At 43.5% G+C, this 19,234-nt stretch overlaps 2 protein-coding genes across 8 annotated transcripts in view; one reads left to right on the plus strand and one right to left on the minus strand.

Moving 5' to 3' along the window:
• The window catches only part of GGA3 (golgi associated, gamma adaptin ear containing, ARF binding protein 3), a 30,276-nt gene extending 16,609 nt beyond the window's left edge, over positions 1 to 13,667 (minus strand). For 2 of the 7 annotated variants that reach the window (XM_080993724.1, XM_080993723.1), the window contains exons 1-6: positions 12,839 to 13,011; positions 4,988 to 5,072; positions 4,384 to 4,459; positions 3,617 to 3,715; positions 1,790 to 1,913; positions 937 to 1,040 (exon numbers count right to left, since the gene is read on the minus strand). In XM_080993724.1, coding sequence (XP_080849850.1) covers positions 937 to 1,040; positions 1,790 to 1,913; positions 3,617 to 3,715; positions 4,384 to 4,459; positions 4,988 to 5,072; positions 12,839 to 12,992 — 642 coding nt within the window. In that variant the 5' untranslated portion in view covers positions 12,993 to 13,011. Of the gene's footprint in view, positions 1 to 936; positions 1,041 to 1,789; positions 1,914 to 3,616; positions 3,716 to 4,383; positions 4,460 to 4,987; positions 5,073 to 5,840; positions 6,150 to 8,155; positions 8,859 to 12,838; positions 13,012 to 13,058 lie in introns of those variants that run through there. The other 5 variants (XM_080993725.1, XM_080993729.1, XM_080993728.1 and 2 more) reach the window with 5 other exon arrangements.
• Positions 13,668 to 13,751: 84 nt separating this feature from the next.
• MRPS7 (mitochondrial ribosomal protein S7) lies at positions 13,752 to 18,618 on the plus strand. The gene is made up of 5 exons (XM_080994059.1): positions 13,752 to 13,968; positions 15,291 to 15,482; positions 16,253 to 16,316; positions 16,865 to 17,032; positions 18,177 to 18,618. Exons 1-5 carry the CDS (start codon positions 13,892 to 13,894, stop codon positions 18,396 to 18,398), a joined length of 723 nt encoding a protein of 240 aa, XP_080850185.1. The 5' UTR covers positions 13,752 to 13,891; the 3' UTR covers positions 18,399 to 18,618.
• Positions 18,619 to 19,234: the final 616 nt, after the last annotated feature.

The raw sequence follows: 19,234 nt of genomic DNA on the forward strand, positions 1-19,234 counted from the left end.
AATAACTAGAGTTTGAAAATGTATAAATGGAATATAAGAGGAGTATATAAATGGAAAAAGAATACTAACCAAACAGCCACCAATTAAGCATCCACATTACTAAATCCTAAATTGCATCTTTCTAAAACTTCCACCAGTACAAACTAGTTATAAGGTTTCTAAATTCCCAGCCTTAAATTAGTTTAACTCCTCTCTCTCTCTCTCTCATCTGCAAGCGGGGATAATAAGACTGGTTTACTTATAGGAGTGTTGTATGGATGACAGGGGAAATGAAAGTGAAGCTCTTAAGTCCTTAGGGAAAGTGCTGTACAAATACCATTATTATTATTATTATTATTATTATTATTATTATTAATTTGCAAACTTCATCATCCTCTCCTGTTCACATACATACACAACACATCTTACATTTTCTTCAGTGAAGCCATGCAGGGCTTTCCCAGGCTTCATTTTTTTTCATAGTTTAAAGACCATAACATGCTCTTGCCCCCTTTCTTTCAGCAAACAGTAAAGAAAAATTTAAATGAAGCTAATCATAGAATTGCAGAGTTGGAAGGGACCCCTAGGGTCATGGCTGGCTAAAGTCAGCCGAGTATTCCTGAGAGATTCACTGCTACTCTACATGCAGAAGAGGCAAGCCTCCTCCGCCCTCAACACAAAGAGGCAACAAGGAGTTAAACACATTTTGTAAGATACAAAAGCATTTGTGAAAACTTCCAAAACGTTAAGTTGTCGTGCTACGACACTCGTGAGAAATAGGAACTACTCAAAACATTTGAACCTTGGACATTTTTTTTTTAAACTATAGCAAACCAGATTGAGGGGTGACGGTGGTTTAGATCTTTATATTTGCTATCCTTTGTCAAGTGCTAGAAGATGCCTCAGCTGTTGCCAAGTTCTAAGAATTACAGTGCTAATTTTTGCAGTTAGCTTTACCTTGGATTTCTCTTCATCATCAAACACAGGGTTTTTGGGACGAGCTGGAGGGGAGGGGATTAGGGTACTCTCTGCAGGAATTACAGGGTCAGACAGCACAATGCCTGGATGCAAAAAGGAAGAAAAACATTGTCACTCTTTACAGGAAAGCTCTCTGGGTTTGCTTGTTCACTGCCAGTTGCCTGCACACAAAAAACCCAGCAAGCTCTATCCTATTAAAGCCATCTTAATGCATTGAACTAGGGTCTGCTACCTGCAAATGGTGCTCTTAGTGGACTGCCATCTCAGAAGGTAGGTAAAAGGCTACAGTGCCTTATACAATTAGCAGACAAGAACCAGACGCTGTTCTGAGTCTCATTCCTACTGACTGTCAGTATGCAGCTCAGCTGCTGACAGGCTATGATGGGCTTTTCTGTCTGCAGCTGAACTCCTGTAATTCACTTTGGGATGTCTTTAAGACTTGCTCCCTCTCATGATCTTGTAAGCCCATGTTTGTGCCCTTGAGCGTGTGAGCTTGCCTTGGGTTCTCTTACTTGCCTGACACTTCCTGATTATCATGTGACCTCAAACGAAGCATTAGGAGCGAGGGACAAAAAAATAAGCAGCTGGTGTATGGGTTGGAAATCAATGGTAACAAAATAGACAGACAGGGCCATAATCATCACAGCACTGAACCCTACAGCTCAGCTAAGATTCTGCAATGGGCAGGATAAGGCAGCATGACACTTGATCAAACTGGTTCACTGTCTAGGTGTGCAGAAGCTACTACCTCTGAGGTCACAAAACTATAAAGTGTTGTTGAACAGCAGCTTAAGGAGTATATGAAAGGCTGAAGAAGGAAATTGTTTCCCACCTTGTCTTTTCAACATGTAGTAGGCGTCTTTGATTTTGGACTCGTCTGGCAGAGCCACCGTCCAACTGTACAGCAGCTCAATTATTTTGCTTTTGACCTTCTCTGACACTCTGTCTCCCAGGTACTGCAAGAATAGCCAAGAAGGTGAAAGATGTTGGTTTCTCTGTCCTCACATAAAAGAACCTACTTTGAACCATTAGGTATGTGAGTTGTGGGTCAAAACAGTTTCTGTGTCTGAGAAATACAGGCTATGTACATATAATATTTTACTCTAGGGTTCATGAAGACAGAGTACTTGTTTTTTCTATGTAGTCCAAACATGATTCGGATCTGCTGCATACTTTTTGCCCCTGAAAAGCTCTTCTTGAGAAATTGGGTCTTGATCTGAAACTACATCTTGATTTTGCAATTTTGATTGTGTCCATTTAAAAAGAGATGAAAATGGATGTAGGCAGTGCCAGCAAGGCAGGGATGTTGTACAGTGGTACCTCAGGTTACGAACAGTCTAAGTTAACGAACATTTTGGATTACGACCACTTCAAACCCGGAAATGAGTGTTCTGGGTTGCAGGGTTTTTTTGGTATACGAACTGACATTCGGGGGTACCGCCACATCTCCCTGTCCTCCGAGGCTTCTCTCTCCTTTCTCTATGAACCTGGGCAGCCCTGTGAGTTGCTGATTCTTTGGTGGCAGCAGTGGGGGGAAAGCGGTGAGCGGTGGGTCAGGCATGGAAGGCGGAGAAGGAGGGTTGAGAGCGGCAACCCAAACCTCCCGCCACTGCACAAAGGCACATTGTTCCACTTTGATAGACAGCACGATGCCTCCCTTCCCATCAGAGCAGCCCCGATCCCATTCCTACTTGCGTGCAAGCAGGAGGGGCGGGGATCCCTCAGCTGGGAAGGGAGGCTTCGCGCTGCCTAACTGAGAGATCCCTGACCCCTCCTGCTTGCACACAAGTAGAAGTTGGGATCAGGGCTGCTCTGATAGGCAGCGTGAAGCCTCCCTTCACAGCTGAGAGATCCTTGCCCCGCTCCTGCTTGCAGGCAGCCAGGTTGAATAGTTGTGGGGGTTGGGGAAGGTGGAGGCAGCCCGGAAGCTGCATCTTAGAGCCCTTACACCACCTGAAGGCAGCCAGGCGCTCCCCAGCAAACCAACTGGAAATGAATCAAAATCACAAGAAAACATAAAATGACACTGGCCTTGACCCTAACCCTAATTCTAATCCTTACCCTAACCCTAACCCAGTCCTAAAATTAACCCTAACCCAGAAATGGTCTTGTTAGATAGTAAAATTCATGTGAAATTGCTGTTTTAGGGATTGCTTTTCATCATCTGGAATGGATTAATCCGTTTTCCATTACTTTCTACGGAAAAGAATGCCTTGGTTTAAAACTGCTTTGGTTTAAGACCGGACTTCCGGAACAGATTAAGTTCGTAAACCAATGTACCACTGTATTTACATTGTGGGGGAGCGTATACCAAGATTGCAATCACTACTTCTTCCCTGGGGCAGGGGCAAGGAGGAGATGGTGTGAATAATCTAATAAAAGGGAGGGTTTTTTGAAATGTGTATGAAGTAACCACACCCAAACTTGTGGACAGCAGGATTTAGAATCAATCTGAAAGTGTCATGTTGAGGACAAGCACGAATGATTCCAGACTGAGAATAAATGGTCTAGAGAAAGTGAGGAACATTCTGAAGTCTGCGAATGTTATTTATTTACTGATAGCCCAGCTGATTCCAGTGGAATCTGATGCACAACATGTTTTATGGATTTAAGCAAATGAGACATATAAACAAGTGTAGAAAAAGCAAACCATACTAACCTTGGGAGACACAACTTTAATTAGCTCATTTAAAAAACGAAACTTCCCTACTTCGTTGTGAAATCTTTGCCCACAGTTCTTCATGCAAGCTTCCAGCACCTGCAATCAAGTAAAATGCACATATACACACAAGATAAATCTAAGTTTCAGGATGGACCTATCCGAATAGAGATCCCTAAATTAGTCACAGGTTACCTATGAAACCTTCAAACATTACCTGTGCTTGGCATAAGGCAAGACTCCCCAGGAAACCAACCCAAGTCCCCTGGTGAGTTTCTTCTGGTTACTTAAATATTGGACTGTGCACTTAAACAGAACCTGACTGCTTTTTACAGAAACATTGTACAGTCGTACCTCAGAAGTCGAACAAAATCCGTTCCAGAAGTCCGTTTGACTTTCAAAACATTCGGAAACCAAGGCGTGGCTTCTGATTGGCTGCAGGAGGTTCCTGCAGCCAATCAGAAACTGCAGGACCCGTGTCAGACATTCGGGTTCCAAAGATCATTCACAAACCGGAACACTCACTTCTGGGTTTGCGGCGTTCGGGAGCCAAAATGTTCGACTCGTAATCTGTTTGACTTCCGAGGTACGACTGTAGAGGGAAGATAATTAGAATTGTCATTGTACTAGTTGGCCCTTACAACTGGATGTCATGTCTGCATAGGAGACTACCTGTGCAGACCCCAACAGACACTGGTTGAAATTATGCTGTCTGAATACACAAGACAGTGGACAGAATTTTAAAAACAGAGTTAAAGAACACTTACAGTCAAGGCCTGGACTGCTTCCCATTCCTGTGGTGACTGGATTTTATGAGCCAGCAATCTCACGGCTATCTGTGGACTGAAATCATTCATTTTTTTACTTACTTACTTACTTACTTACTTACTTACTTACTTATTTATTTATTTACTTGCTTATTTATTTAGTTAGTTAGTTGTGCTGTCTGTGTAGATGATGCTTTACAAAGAAGGAGAGGACAGAATGGTTCATACCTCTAGAAGATTACACTCTAGAAATCGACACAAAGGAAACAACGAAGACAGGGGTAGGAAACAGAGGCAGGGGTAAACAGGTGAAAAACTATGTGATTCAAATGACATAGGCTTCACTTTTGCAGCTTAAATACATAAGCTGCATTCACACTTTCCAACATTTTATCTGCAAGCATACCCTGAAAAAAACAAAAACCTTTAAAACTTCCAGATTTTAGGAGTGGAACAAAATTGTCTACATAAAATCTCAGCTGCCTGTCCCTATATAACAATTTCACATTAAATTAACACATTAAATTAAGCATCAAAGCACCCAAGGTTATTTAAAATTACTTCTACAAAACCTTGCAATGGGGTTTGAATTCTGGACACACACCCTTCAAGTTCTTTGTTGATCTGATCGCAGAAGCCAATGATGTACTCCCAGTCTTCTTGCCTATTCAGAGGATTGGTGGCTTTATCTGGTGAATAGAAACACAAGCTTGTTAATCCAAGATGCACACAAAAGGCATCTTGTTTCCTCAGGACAGGGTAGCGCTTGAGAATTAGTACACTCTGCCACCTTCTTCTCATTCACTCCGAGAAATTAAAACCTCTCCTGCTGAGAAACTGCACACTCCTTGACTTCAGCACACGTCCGATCAGTCAAAATTCGAGTATCAAATGCTACAAGTTATGAAACCGGCAGAAAAATAGTGTGAAGAACATATTACAAAGCCGAGTTCTAGAAAGTGAAGTAAACAGCCATGCATCGTTCCCCTATTTGCCATTTTGCTCCACGTTTTGCCAATTTATCACATAACGAACTGGCAAATCCACATTCAGTTTTACTCCACTGAAACACGGACTGAGCAAGGAAGTCATTAAAAACCTAAAAGCATCTGACACAAACTGTAACATTCCAGGGATCAAAGGCGTAGTCTGTAACTGTAAACTTATCAAGGATGCAATCTAGGCAAAGTGAGATACTTTTCTCCCACTGATTCCAATGGAATTTCAAGAGCATTGCGCTTCATACTAGGAAGGGTACATGGCAGTTCCAACTAGAGCACATCCACACCTTCCATTGCCTATGGAAAGTTCTTTCCACAAGAAATAAAACGTTTCACCTGACACCTGAGAGATGTTAGCTTCTGCATGTCTCTTTTCTGCTTAGAAGGGTTTTTGAAGCAGGTTACCTCCTGAATGCCCTTTAAAGTATTTTGCAGAGATCTCACCTATGAACATACCTCTGACATTTCAGTGTGGGACATATTCAACACCTGGGACCTGAATGTTCACAGTGGTGCTCACATTTTCTGCCTTCAAAGAACCCTTTCCACATGAGATCATCTGCCAAGAAACACCTGTATATCTGCTATGGCAGTTGCTCATGTTGCTGAGGTTTGGAGAGCATGTCACACACTCAATTTGCATGGGGCACTGTTGCCTTGCCTGAATTGAGAACATGCCCCAGAATAGCAGGTCCCCAACTCTCCCCGAAATCACCTGGAAATGAGTCCTGTCAGCAGAAGCCCTGCACAACAGCTTTTGTTCGTGCAGCAGGACTTTCTCCCCTTCTCCTCTCCTCACTTCCAAACTCCCCGAACTTGAGCCGGGGCTGAGTGTGGGTAGAACCCCACCCCCCCAAAAAAACCAGTGTGTGGGGAATAGAGGACTAATTGTTCCATCCAGCAAGCTGAAACACTGTTGAATTCTTCCCAGTGGGTTTTCTGCCTGTTGTTTCGGAATTGTAATGCACTGCACATCTGCCGTCTCTTAGTTTATTCCCCTCTTTCTGGCTACTTCCTTGCTTCCCATATATTGACTCTACGCTCCTTTCAAGTGCCTTGTCAACCCCCCTTTCCCCACAAAAGCCAATGACAGAGCCAAATAATTCTGGTCTTGCCCCCATTCTCCACCCTGCTAAGTTCTACAAGGGCAACACTGAGACTACTAAGGAGGAGGAAGCTGACAGCTTGGGCCACTTCTGTAGATAACAAGGCAGGCAGGTGGGAGTTGGCCAAGGGCATATTGATATGGGTGGGGTAGTGCCCCATTCTCCCTAATGGATCAGCCTCCATCGGTTTGCACCCTTGCTTTGTAGTGGGTACCGTTGTAGTAAATAGTGTTGTATTCATCAAAGGCTTTCACATTTCTCATTGGAAGCAAGAGCCACCATTTATCACACTAAGCCCTGCTTCTCAGATGTTTTCCCCCTCCTTTCCCACAGCTTTGAAAGCAGCAGATTGCAGAACATGCAAGGTATCATGACAGATTTGCATTTCATGTTTCATCTGCTCCAGATAATTCAGCTCAGAGACTTTGCACTGTGCTACCTTCCACAGAGACACCCGGTTTAACCTAATTTCTATAGCAAAACTGACCAGGGCAAAATGTGAGAGAAAGAAATACTGTTCATTCTAGGGCAGCGCCATATGTGTCGGCACAAAGGCAGCATACACAAGCCGAAAATGATTAACTAGTAAGAACAAAGAACAAGGAGTACAATGAACCAAATTGTTTGGGACATCTTCACTAGGCCTGCAAATGCAAGCGCAGAGGGGCAGGCTGTTTTCTTTTATTGGGATCCCCATGGTCCACTAACATCTTTTACATTTACAAAGCAAGAGGGCACATTTGGGAACCCTTCACAGTCAAGGCTCCAGACCACAAACCCTAGGCTTTCTCTCCCACATGTACACAAAAAAGCAAGACCTCTGAGGGAAATTCTCTGTATAGTTACACGGTGGTTCAATTCCAGCGCTTTCGTGTGTATACAAAAATCATGTACTATACATCCAAAAACATTTGGGCCTCATGGCTGTTAGATGCCTGTAGATGCAAATATTGTAGGAATATGATGTTTTAACATTTGAGAAAAGAGAGGCCAGATTATGACCTCACTTCCTTACTACAATAGTCCCCAAATGGAAAAAGTTTTACACTGCCACAGTCAAAATAATAAGTACACAGCAGGCTTCATCTCAAGAGACCGAACTTGGCATGTTCCATTCTAGGGCTAGAGCACCAGCAACCTAGAGGATGGTACTTCGTAATTAACAAATAAATAATTCTGCCACAGTGCAACCCCAGGACATTTGGTGTCAAAACATCTGGATCACATCTTGTAGCAGATCAACACAGCACTGCTTATAAAACTTATTTCCACTCCCCTAAACCGAAACATTGTATACTGAAACTTCAGGAAACAGGGAATCTTTGCTAGTAAGCAGCCTCATATATTTCTATCCTCTGTAGATTTGTTACATTACACCCACATGCTCTTTACGTCCCCCCCTCCCAACTCGGCGTTCTGGAGGAACATGTCTCACAGTTTGCATGCCACATTTAGAGACAATACCTAGCGCGGTGGAGATGGCTCAGCTACAGGAACAGCAGAGAATACAAAAGCAAAAGAAGATGGCTGTGTGGAGCAACTGAGTACTGTATTCCATGTTCAACCATTGCTTTTTGGCTAAAGGCAGGAATGGGAGCTCAGGCAAAACCATCCTATTATGTTACCTCCCAAATAAGAGGGGATAATTTGTTGTTGGGTCATCACATGCCCAACTGCAACATAAGGACTGAAGTATCAGGTTGCTGACATGGCTTTCTCACTGTGTTGACACTTTGAAGTCTCATTTGAAGGCAAAAAATAATAATCCATGGCATGGATGAATCCTCTCTGCTGTGACTGGGGAAAACATGAACCGCTTCCCAACTTTTTTTGTATTTATTTCCTGTCTTTGTACAGGACCTACGTCTTCACAGCATCTCCCCAGAACTGTTCCCCGAGTATATTTATATTGCTTAGTTTCAAATGACCTTCAAGCTAAACTTTCAGCAGCCTGGAACCTCTGTCCTTTCACTTAAACATTTCCTTCATAAATATGGGGATATATTCAGTGACTAACTGCCCATGGGGTTAATAAAAAGAAGAGGAGATGTGTCACTGCATATCCTTAATACATACATAAACATCATTTTATTAAATTGGGCAGAATTGTTTTCGTAGCAGGAAAGTGATTCAGTACATACTGAATGTACCACAAATGTATTCAGTAGCAGGAAAGTATTTACAATACAAATAAAGTCCTCAGCCTCAAGAATATCTATAACACCACCCTAATAACTAGGAATACACTAGGTCTTTCACAATAAGTTTCAAAAAGGAAGAGCTACCTGTTCACTAGGGCACAGCCTGGTATCTTAACATATTCATGCTATACCATATAAATAAAATCAGGCAAAGCATTGACAGACCTCCAGCTCACAGTGCGGTCCCCATTCTGCTGAACAAATGGCTTTCCACCCCCAGTCTATAAGAAGTCACTCAAACAGGGTTACTGAACATAAGATATTGGTGATTTCCCAGGCTCTTCCATAGAATGACCTATGTGATTCAATTATTATATTTACAATATATCTCATTTTTATCAGTGCCTCCAAAGAGCTCAGGGTGGCACACATGTTTCAGTGCTCCCCATTTTCTATTTTATCCTCACAACAACCCTGCGAGGGAGGTTAGGCTGAGAAACAGCAAGACTGAGGTCACCCAGTAAGATTGGTAACCTTAAAGGTAAAAAGATAAATGGCAATACAGTTCATTTTTTATCTTAAATTGTCCCACTTCTGTTGGAAAAAACAGAATATCCACTTTTGACCTGCAAATAATTCTTTTTAAGAGGGGTTATTTGAAACTCAAGACTTGGGTTCTTATTTACCAGATAAGGTAAAGGTAAAGGGACCCCTGACCATTAGGTCCAGTCGTGGCTGACTCTGGGGTTGCGGTGCTCATCTCGCTTTATTGGCCAAGGGAGCCGGCTTACAGCTTCTGGGTCATGAGGCCAGCATGACTAAGCCACTTCTGGCGAACCAGAGCAGCGCATGGAAACGCCGTTTACTTTCCCGCTGGAGTGGTACCTATTTATCTACTTGCACTTTGATGTGCTTTCGAACTGCTAGGTTGGCAGGAGAAGGGACTGAGCAATGGGAGCTCACCCCATCACGGGGATTCGAACCACTGACCTTCTGATTGGCAAGCCCTAGGCTCTGTGGTTTAACCCACAGCGCCACCCGCGTCCCCATTTACCAGATAATGATCCAGGAAATGGCACTGCACTTCTGCCATGCCCCTCCTGTGACGGAGTGGGGGGGGATGTGTGGCCCTCCATATGTTATTTGACTCCAACTTCCAACATCCCTGACCTTTGGCCATGCAAGTTGGGGCCAATGGGAAGTAGAGTCCAATGACCATAGCTGTCAACTTTTCCCTTTTCTTGCGAGGAATCCTATTCAGAATAAGGGAATTTCCCTTAGAAAAAGGGAAACGTTGACAGCTATGCCATAACAAAAGATCCCAGCATTGCAGTGGGTTGGACTAGATGACCCTAGTGTTCCCTTCCAAGTCCATGATTCTATAACTTCTGCAAGGAACCATGTTACCCATCCCTGTTCTATGCCCCCCTGTCCAGCACAGCGACATGACTTTAACAAAGGGGCATTGAAGAGGTCACCTGTAACAGCCAACCCTGAAGCAAAGTATGAAAGGGCCTCTGTGCATTAGCGGAAGTCCTTGTGCAGGACTGATCCTGCAGGAATGTTCTTATGTCTTTTAACTTGAGAAACATTTGTTTCCTTCCACACTCTTTATAATAAATTCCATGATGTAACATAAAACATTAATTGAGGAATACTGTAATTTTGGTACAGACTGAAGAATATGTCAGAATACAGTTTACTTAAAGAGAGGAAATGGAAATGGAAACAAGCAGAAAAAAATGAGAGAAGGGAAGAGAACTGCTCTTTATAGCGAAGGAACCAGTTACTTAGAAGAATGAACACCACATTTCACCACCTTTCTTTAAAAAAGAAAGAAAAAGGAAAAAGAAATGAATCACTGGTTAATAGGGCTAGACTTCAGGCTGTCTGTGTCCACTGCAATTGCAGCTCTGGGTTTCTGCTTAGATGTCTCGGTTTGAGTGCACTGCTCATTCAAGTGCACATGTTGTTGTTTCTCTGGATCCATATTGGAGACGGAGCTTTTTTATTTGCAGGGGTCAAAACACAAGACCTAGCACCCAACTCGATGCAGAAACAAGCTGGGGGGGATAACTTTCTTTGGTGCATTTTTTTCCTTGGGGGAGCTTAGGAGCTGTAGAATTTGAAAGGAGGAAATGACCAGGAAGTGAGTAAGATGGAAGAGTTCAGGCAGAGACAGGCACAGCTGCAAGGAGGAGTATCAGCTGAGTGGATGGAAAGAACACGTACAAAGGGGCTGGCTACATTTCTTTCAGTAAATGGCAATTCCCCCCCTCAAAAATACCCCCTAAATTGGGGGGGAGCGGAGCACCTGGGCACGTTCAGAAACAATGGAAATTGACAATAACACCAATGTACTGCAAGAACTACTGTATCTTTTGCTCTATAAGACTCACTTTTTCCCTCCTAAAAAGTAAGGGGGAATGTGTGTGTGTCTTATGGAGCAAATGCAGGCTGTGCAGCTATCCCAGAAGCCAGAACAGCAAGAGGGATTGCTGTTTTCACTGTGCAGTGATCCGTCTTGCTGTTCTGGCTTCTGCGATTCAGAATATTTTTTTTCTTGTTTTCCTCCTCCAAAAACTAGGTGCATCTTGTGGTCTGGTGCGTGTTATAGAGTGAAAAATACGGTATTTTAGGAACCGGGAGATCACCCTATACAGTAAAGGACCTTTACAGACAGAAATATATAGCATAGTCTTCAGGTACATGAGGCAGTCAAAGCTAGTGTGGTGCAGGGACTGCTGAAATTCACTGAGTATCCTTTGGTCAGTCATTGTCTCTCAGCCTGACCTACCTCACAGGTTGCTGTAAGAAAAAAAAAGGAGAGAGGAGAATCACGTATGCAGCCCTGAGCTTCTTGAAAGGAAGGTGGGCTATAAAAGTAATAAATGAATAAAAAGACACCTAGCTGACTTTTTAAGCTGTAACCAGAGCACATTACAACACACCCTGGATGCTACAAAAGGAATACATTAAGTGTCCCATTTACACACAGGAAATAGCTATGGCTGTATAGCTAATTACCAGTTATGAAATATTTTAACGTTAGGGTGGAGAATAAGTATTAGATAGAAGTGATACAGCCATAGACTGGGCTCCCACAAATGATCAGGGAGGGAACATTGCTAATGAATATAGCACATTTCCAATTTTCATTGAGAGTCACAAACATCTGAGTCATTCTTGCAACAGCCCTTTAAGGTAGTCAAGTGCTGTTATTCCAATATTACAGACACAGTGCTAAGTCTGAGAGATAATGGCTAGCCTAAAGACACCTAGCTAAGTTCATGGCTGAGGTAAAATTTGAACTAGGCCCTACCAGGTTCATAGCTAGCAGTATACTGCTTGGGTTATGATTTCCTAAAAATGGAGTACCAACTTTATAAAGAAGCCTTGCAAAGGCAGAGGCAAGGTTGAACAGGCATGAGGAATCTGTATGGTCTTCTCAAAAGACCACAAAGCTGTCTAATAATATCAACAACATGTATACTGTATAAAGCGGTGCACAGACAGACACAGAGATGTAGAGTCACCTTAAATGGAACCTGGTGGAGTAAGGAAAGCAGAGAGCAACATATGGGTTCCCAATCCCTGAATCAAACAGGAGGCTCATTAAATGCCCAATATTATGAAGTCAAGAGAACCTCTCGTCATAAGCTATTCTATGGGCACAAGAGAGGGGTAGGGGAACCTACGGCCATTCAGACATTGCTGATCTATGGGCCCCAACATCCTTCACTATTAGCTATGCTGCTTGAGGCTGCTGATGGGAACTGGGTGCCCAACAACATCTGGATGCCCACAGGTTTCCCACTCCTGGCATAAAGCGGGCAATGGGAATTGGAAGCACTGGGCACAAATCTATAGCCAGGACGGACTGGGTGAGCAAAAAGGTAAGAGGCAAAGATTTGGACAGAGGCAGGTGACAGCCACAGGCAGGGCGGACCAAGACAGCCATGACCAGCAGGGTCTTCTTTGACCTCTAATAACTGTGTAGAAAACGAAATGTTGGCCGGACCAATATGTCAAGAAAAGCTGCACCATCCTATTTCCCCTCTCCGATAGTTAGGGGCACAGAAGACGCCCTTTGCGTCTGGCCCTTCTGGTTTTAGCCCTACATCCTCTGCCCTAGGTGTCCCCCCCCCCAAAAAACCCCTACATCTCTGCCCCACCACCGTCCCCCTCTTTCCTTCTCCCCATCTACCTCCAGACCTTCCCTTTGGGGTGTCATTGCCTCTACGGAGATCCAAGCATCCCTCACACCCCACCATTCCCCACACCCCGGGGCTCCGGGTGGGGCTGTCTCCCGCGCCCCACGGCTTTCTTTCCCGGCCCCGGGGGGAGGAGAGGAGGGCCATGCTACCAGCGTCCGTCCCCCCCACCCCCCTTGCTCGGCGGAAGGGGAGAGGACGCGGGTTACTCACTCAGCCAGGACTCCAGGCTTTCCCCTTCCGCCTCCGCCATGTTGCCGGCCGGCCTGAAGACTCCGCCCCGCGCTCAGGCGACGCTACAGCCCGGCCGGGCCCGGCCCCTGCGGGGGAAGGAAAGGAGAGGATCAGCGCCTCCACCTCCTCCTGCAAGGGCTAATGCTCAGGCTCTCGTTGTTATTTTACTGAGCAGGAGATCGGCTCGATTTAGAAACACCCATCAGCTTAATAAATCATTGCTATTGTTCAATCATCGTGACCCTTGTTGCTGTTTTCCTCCCCGTTCCGACTTTTCGGGTCACCTCCTCAAAAGAGCTTTCAAAAATGTGTGGGAACATTCCCCCTTCCCCCAAAAATCTCCATGTCAGAACTCTCTTATTTCAAATGCAGTATAAAGAATTTCCATTGCTCTGCAGAGCTGCAATATTCTGCAACAAGATGCAGCCTTTTAGGACAGCCCATCAATGGCACCGGAGCACAAAATTCCTGTTTCTCACGCCTGTCGCACTGCCTGCACAGTCTTCATTCCTTTAGTCTAGCAATACGTTGAATTTAGCGGGGTCGGCATTGGTTTTGCACAGTGAACTATACAGCGAGATCAGTTTCTGAGCCTTTTCGCGAGGCAGGGGCAGCCTGTTTACGCCGCCTGAAGAAGAACCGAATAAAGCTTGCGCAACGTTAAGGAAATAACAACAGCGTGGCTTCCTGACTGTCTTTTCCTTGCAAAAAGCTGCTATGCAAGAAGCCTGCCAGGCGTGCAAAGCAAAGCGACATTTTTTCAGGCGGTAGCTTTGGACAGCCCTGGGTGGGGTCCTGGGGAGAGAAGCAAAATGGCTGCGTCCATGGTGGAGAAGCTCGGGGCAGCGAGGCAGCGGCTGTGCGGCTCCTGGAAGGTCTGGTTGCCCGGGTAAGAGAAACGGGGGACCGACGGGGTGGGAGAGGCTCCAGGAGAGCGGCTGGGAGGATTTGGATCGATCTTGTGGAATGCAGATTGCTCGTATCTGAGAACTGAGCTCGCACCCTGTTATCACTCCCTAGACTAGAGCATCCTGGGTTACCCTTGCTGCGCCTCCAATGAGTCGCAGTATTGGGGAGAGATTTGTCTAACGAATATGTCTAGTTGAGAGAATCAGCTGCAATACGGAGCGGCAGAATAGAACGGCAGATAGCATGCCCTTTAAAAGTACACCCGTGTTTATGGTCCACGCCTCCTAGGAGAACAAGAAATCTCATGTGAAAGAAAAGCTTTATAGAAACCAAGAGAATATGTGCATGTATTGACACTCTATGCCCGTTTAAAATGTGGCTCTTTTTTGGGGGGGTGTTATTGGGTTGTTGTTTTTATTTTGATTATATATATAGAGAGAGAGAGTGTGTGTTTTTTATGTTGATATTTTCTGTGAACCACCCTGAGACCTCCGGGTATAGGGTGGTATATAATTTTTTAAAATTTTTTTTAGGTCTTGTCTTTTATATAGCTCAGATCTGTTAATTCACAATACTGTTGAGTTTTCATTGTGAAAACAGCCCTCCCAAAGTTGACTTCTGTATTTTCAATTGGCATGTTTATGTGACTTGCTATCAGAAGAGTTGTTTGTGGTGGACCTGCCATGTCCCTCTTTAGGAAAGAAAGGGAATAATTTTGTACGTTATCCACATCTGCATACTAATATGATAGATGTTGGGATATGGGCGAGCACTGCAGGGTCTTTTGGACTGGAGTATCTGGGGCACATTATTCAAGCCAACAACATTGACTAGCACAAACCTGAATCATAGAATTGTAGAGTGGGAAGGAAATTTCTCATTTTGTCAGGGCCTAGAATTCTGCTTAGCCCAAGATGCCACCAACGAACAAAACGAAAACAAAAAACTGTATAATTTCCTTAGTGTGATACTCACTTAAGATATGTCAGATCAGTGTGAAATGTACCAATGAGAACTATCTTCCTCTTACTCCATACTAGCATTGTGACACGGAGTTTAATCTGTCAAAAACGTTCATAGAATGGGTTGAAAAAAGCTGCTTGTAACTACATTCTAGCTATCCTGACAATGAATATGAAACTGAACTGTCTGATCCTATGTAGAAGCAGGTGTATCTAAGCCCAATGGATTTGGGTTACAGAATTGGATATGGGAATAGGATTTGCATGCAGAATAGTTTCACTTCTTCAGATTGAAAATATTTGTGTAACATTCTTTTTCTGCTTTTCATATCCTTTGTAGGCTGACTCAGATCAGATGGAGCCGATACAGTCCTGTTTATCTTGAACCAGAAGTGAACAAAGAAGTGTATCATAAACTTCCAGAACAAATATCAGATGAGGAAAAAGCCAAACTGGAACTCAAAAAAGTCAGACCTATAAAAGCCACCACTTCCAGTGTCACCAGCTCTGTATTCCATGATCCATTGATCAGGTTTGAATGCTGCCATATTTGACTGAATCTAGTCCTTTTGTCTATGTCTATCACTTAACAAAGAAATCTAATTAATTCATAGAGTAATGTAGTTGGCCAAAGTATATTGGATAGTTGAAATAGCCAGGGAGTACAGCATTGTTATCAAAATGTCCTGACTGGGGCTTAATGGGTAGTGATTTATTATAAAATAGACCAGTCTGGAATACTCCTGCTGGCTGCTGTTGGACACAGGATGCTAGGTCTGAACTGTGTTCTGACTTTCTGTTCTGACCATGTTCTGACGGTTCTTACTTTCTTTGCCAGTTAGGGCTATAGGCTGTTTGTACTGGTTTGCTTTCATCACCAAGTACCACCATGTGGGGAAGAAAGATTTGGCACCTTTACCAGAGGGCACTGTGGGGAAGCAGAAACATAGATGTGCTGGGTTGAAGAACCACCCATTCTAGATGTCACTGTCTGTTTCTGAATTGGGTGCTGCTGCCACCCATCAGCAGCCACATGCCTGCACGATGCCCTGTTGTGATGTAGAAGTAAGGATATTGTGTAACAGCACTCAGTGGCAGAAGCAGCAAACTGCCACCGATCTCTTAATCTTCCTCTCTAGGAATGTGCCAGGTGAATCGAAGGCATATAATGAGAAACTGATACTTTCCCCAAAAAACTCCATAAATGTTGGAATGCTTGGTCAGTGTAATGGCAAAGTTTCATTGCAAGGATCTTATGCTGTGGCGCTGATAACAGGAATGCCATTTGTTTTCTCATTACAGCAAATTCACTAGCATGATGATGAAGGGAGGAAATAAAATTTTGGCCCGAAACATCATAAATCAGGTAAGTTAACTTCTCAGGTTTCTGCTACTTTTCTCCCACTCCACCCCCACATTAATGTCAACGTGGCAAAGAGTATTCCCATTTTAAAGGCCATATATAGAAAGTCCCTTCCTTAGTCCTTTCATCCTTGTTCTCATTTTCTGCATCTCCGCAGCTCTTGAATCTCCCTCCTGTTAGAGGCCTTGCAAACAGAATGACAAATCTGTCACAGATTATATGTAACTTCTGTCATTCCTTATGGAAAGGGGAAGTGCTGTAGGTCTGCAGTTATTGTTGAAATTTGTTTTTCAGCCTTAAATTCAGACCAGGAACTTTCAGCTTTCTTTAAGGGCCCTTGGGTTAGTTATAACATTTTTAAAAAATTGCAGAAAATGTCTGCTAGTGGTTCTGAGGCTTGAGAGTGTCTGGGCCAGATTTCCAGTAGTCATGAAGGAATTTTATTTATTTATAAATTGAACTCTTGACTGAAGGCAAGGGTAACATGCTGGGGTTGTGTCAATATTATTGCTAATGGAGTTTTTCACAAGTGGTTTTTTCCCTCAATTAAGACTTTAGAAGCAATCAAGAGGAAGCAGCTTGAGAAGTACCATAAAGCGGAAGAGAAGGAAAAAGAAAACATTGAGTGCAATCCATATACTATCTTCCACCAGGCACTGAGCAACTGCCAGCCTGTCATTGGGCTGATGACTGTCCAGAAAGGAGGCAAAAACTACCAGGTAAGCAAGAAACTAAAACTATGGTAATATGATGATCTAGTGCAGGTGAGAGGAACCTTTGGCCTCCAGATGTTGTTCAACTACAACTCCTATCATCCCTCATGATAGGCTATGCTTGTTGGGGTTGATGGAAGTTGTTCAGCAACATCTGGAGGACAAAAAGTTTCCTCATGCTTAATCTAAAGCAGCCCTGGATTGTTGGCTTATCTTTTCCCCAAAGTAGAACCATTCCTATCATTAAGTATCCATAGCAGTCCACAGTTCCAGGGACTTCAACTTCCACCCATGTAGCCTCAGTTTCGGACTTTGCTCTGTTGCAGTTGGCAGTTAAACAAAATAAACTTTATTACTTGCACTGGTTTCATTTATTTTGATAGGAACATTCTATAGCATAATCAGCCCCTTGGTATTTTTCTTTTGAATCGCTTTGAAACTTGTATTATGTGATCTCCAGCGACCTGTAATATCCTGCTTATACGTGAACTTGAAACTTCTTGAGAACATCAGGTTTTAGTTTGAAAGCTTAAAAGGTTGCTGAAAAAATATTGGAAATGGGTTCTAAAAGGTTCAGCAACCAGAGGGTACAAGATAGGGACAGAAACCAATAAGCAGAGTGGAGTGTCCACCTCTAGGAGCTCACATGCTGTGTTATGAAAGGACTATTGTTAGCTATTTTATTTATTAACGCTAGGAGCAGGGAAGGTGCTTGCAGGATTTTCTGCCTCAAGTGCCACAATAACTTGATTGGCCTGGGGTACTATATAATTTGATTTTGTGGGGAGGGAACCTTTTGCTGCACTGCCTCAGGCAGCAAAATGCCTTAGATAGGCCAGCCCCACTGAGTGCCTTCAAACCATTTCTTGTTTTGCAACTTTTGCTCGCCAACTTGGCAGCCTTGATTTTCCCGCTGAAGTTGTTATCTAAAAATATCCAAAAGTTTTGCAAGTCAAATAAACACATTCAGGGTACTTAAGTGCTCCTAATTCTGTGCTAAATAAATTCTGTTTATTTTAGATTTTATACCACCCTTCATCATAAGATCTCAGGGCGGCTCGCAGAACAGAATACAGGATAAAAACAGTATGAATTCAGTATAAAGTTATGTTAATCTCTGATGGGGTTTGTTTGTTTTTGCCTCTTGCAGGTCCCAACCCCTTTGTCAGACAACCGCCGACGCTTTTTAGCCATGAAGTGGCTGCTCAGGGAATGCAGGGAAAACAAACACAGGCGGACATTTATGTACCAAAAGCTTTCCGAAGAGCTTCTGGCTGCCTTCAGCAATGAAGGACCTATCATAAAGAAAAAGCATGAGTTGCACAAGATAGCAGAGTCTAACCGAGCCTTTGCTCACTACCGGTGGTGGTAGAGAATGGCAGCTGCAGCATGTGAGGTCTGAGACTTTGCTACAAGACAAGGAAGGGAAATATATCCCATATGCCTTCCTTTGCATAGCACCAGCCTGGAAGGGCGATAATCCGGTTTCTCAACTGGCTCTTTGAAAGAAGAAACAACCTGAAGAAAATCTTAGCCGAAATAAAATGCTTCATTTTTCTGACTTGCATAAATTAAAAATCCTGTTTACTCCATTTTCAGGTGACCTTGTCAGTACTGGGTCCTGTGTATATGCATCTTGGTTTCTCTACTCTCTTTTGAGACAGAGGGTTTTGTTCACAATACAGAATGACCTAGTTAGCATCAAAGCAGTCTTCAGGGGGATTGTAAAAGAGGTTACAATTCTGTACTCCTCAGCAGTGGCTTTTGGCAGCATGATAGGCTGAAGTAGAACCAGGCTGAAAATTAAGTTGTAAAAGATTGAAACTACATCCTGGTTTTCTCCCTGTATGTCTCGTGAATGGTCTTTCTCTACAGTGCCTTTGTGCCATTGGTTAGTCGACACTGGCATGTGAGAATGAACGAACAACTAGGTTAAAACTGATCTCACTTAAAGTGTGCTTAACTTCAATATGTGGTATGAATAGCTTTCCTTTGGCTTGATTCACACATGCCTATTCATCACATGCTTAAAAGTTTTATTTGCACATAGAAATATGTTAGCCATCATTTGATGTTGCAGTCATCAAATAAGGAACATACATGAGAGAACAGCCCTTAGAGGAAGCCATTTCCAAAGAACAGCCTCTGTATACATCATAAAGCATCCTTGCAAATAAATTCACAAAAGTTAGCTCCCCCCCCCCCATT

This window comes from Podarcis pityusensis (assembly GCF_964106645.2).
Source record: "Podarcis pityusensis genome assembly, chromosome: 2".
Classification (NCBI taxonomy): domain Eukaryota; kingdom Metazoa; phylum Chordata; class Lepidosauria; order Squamata; family Lacertidae; genus Podarcis; species Podarcis pityusensis.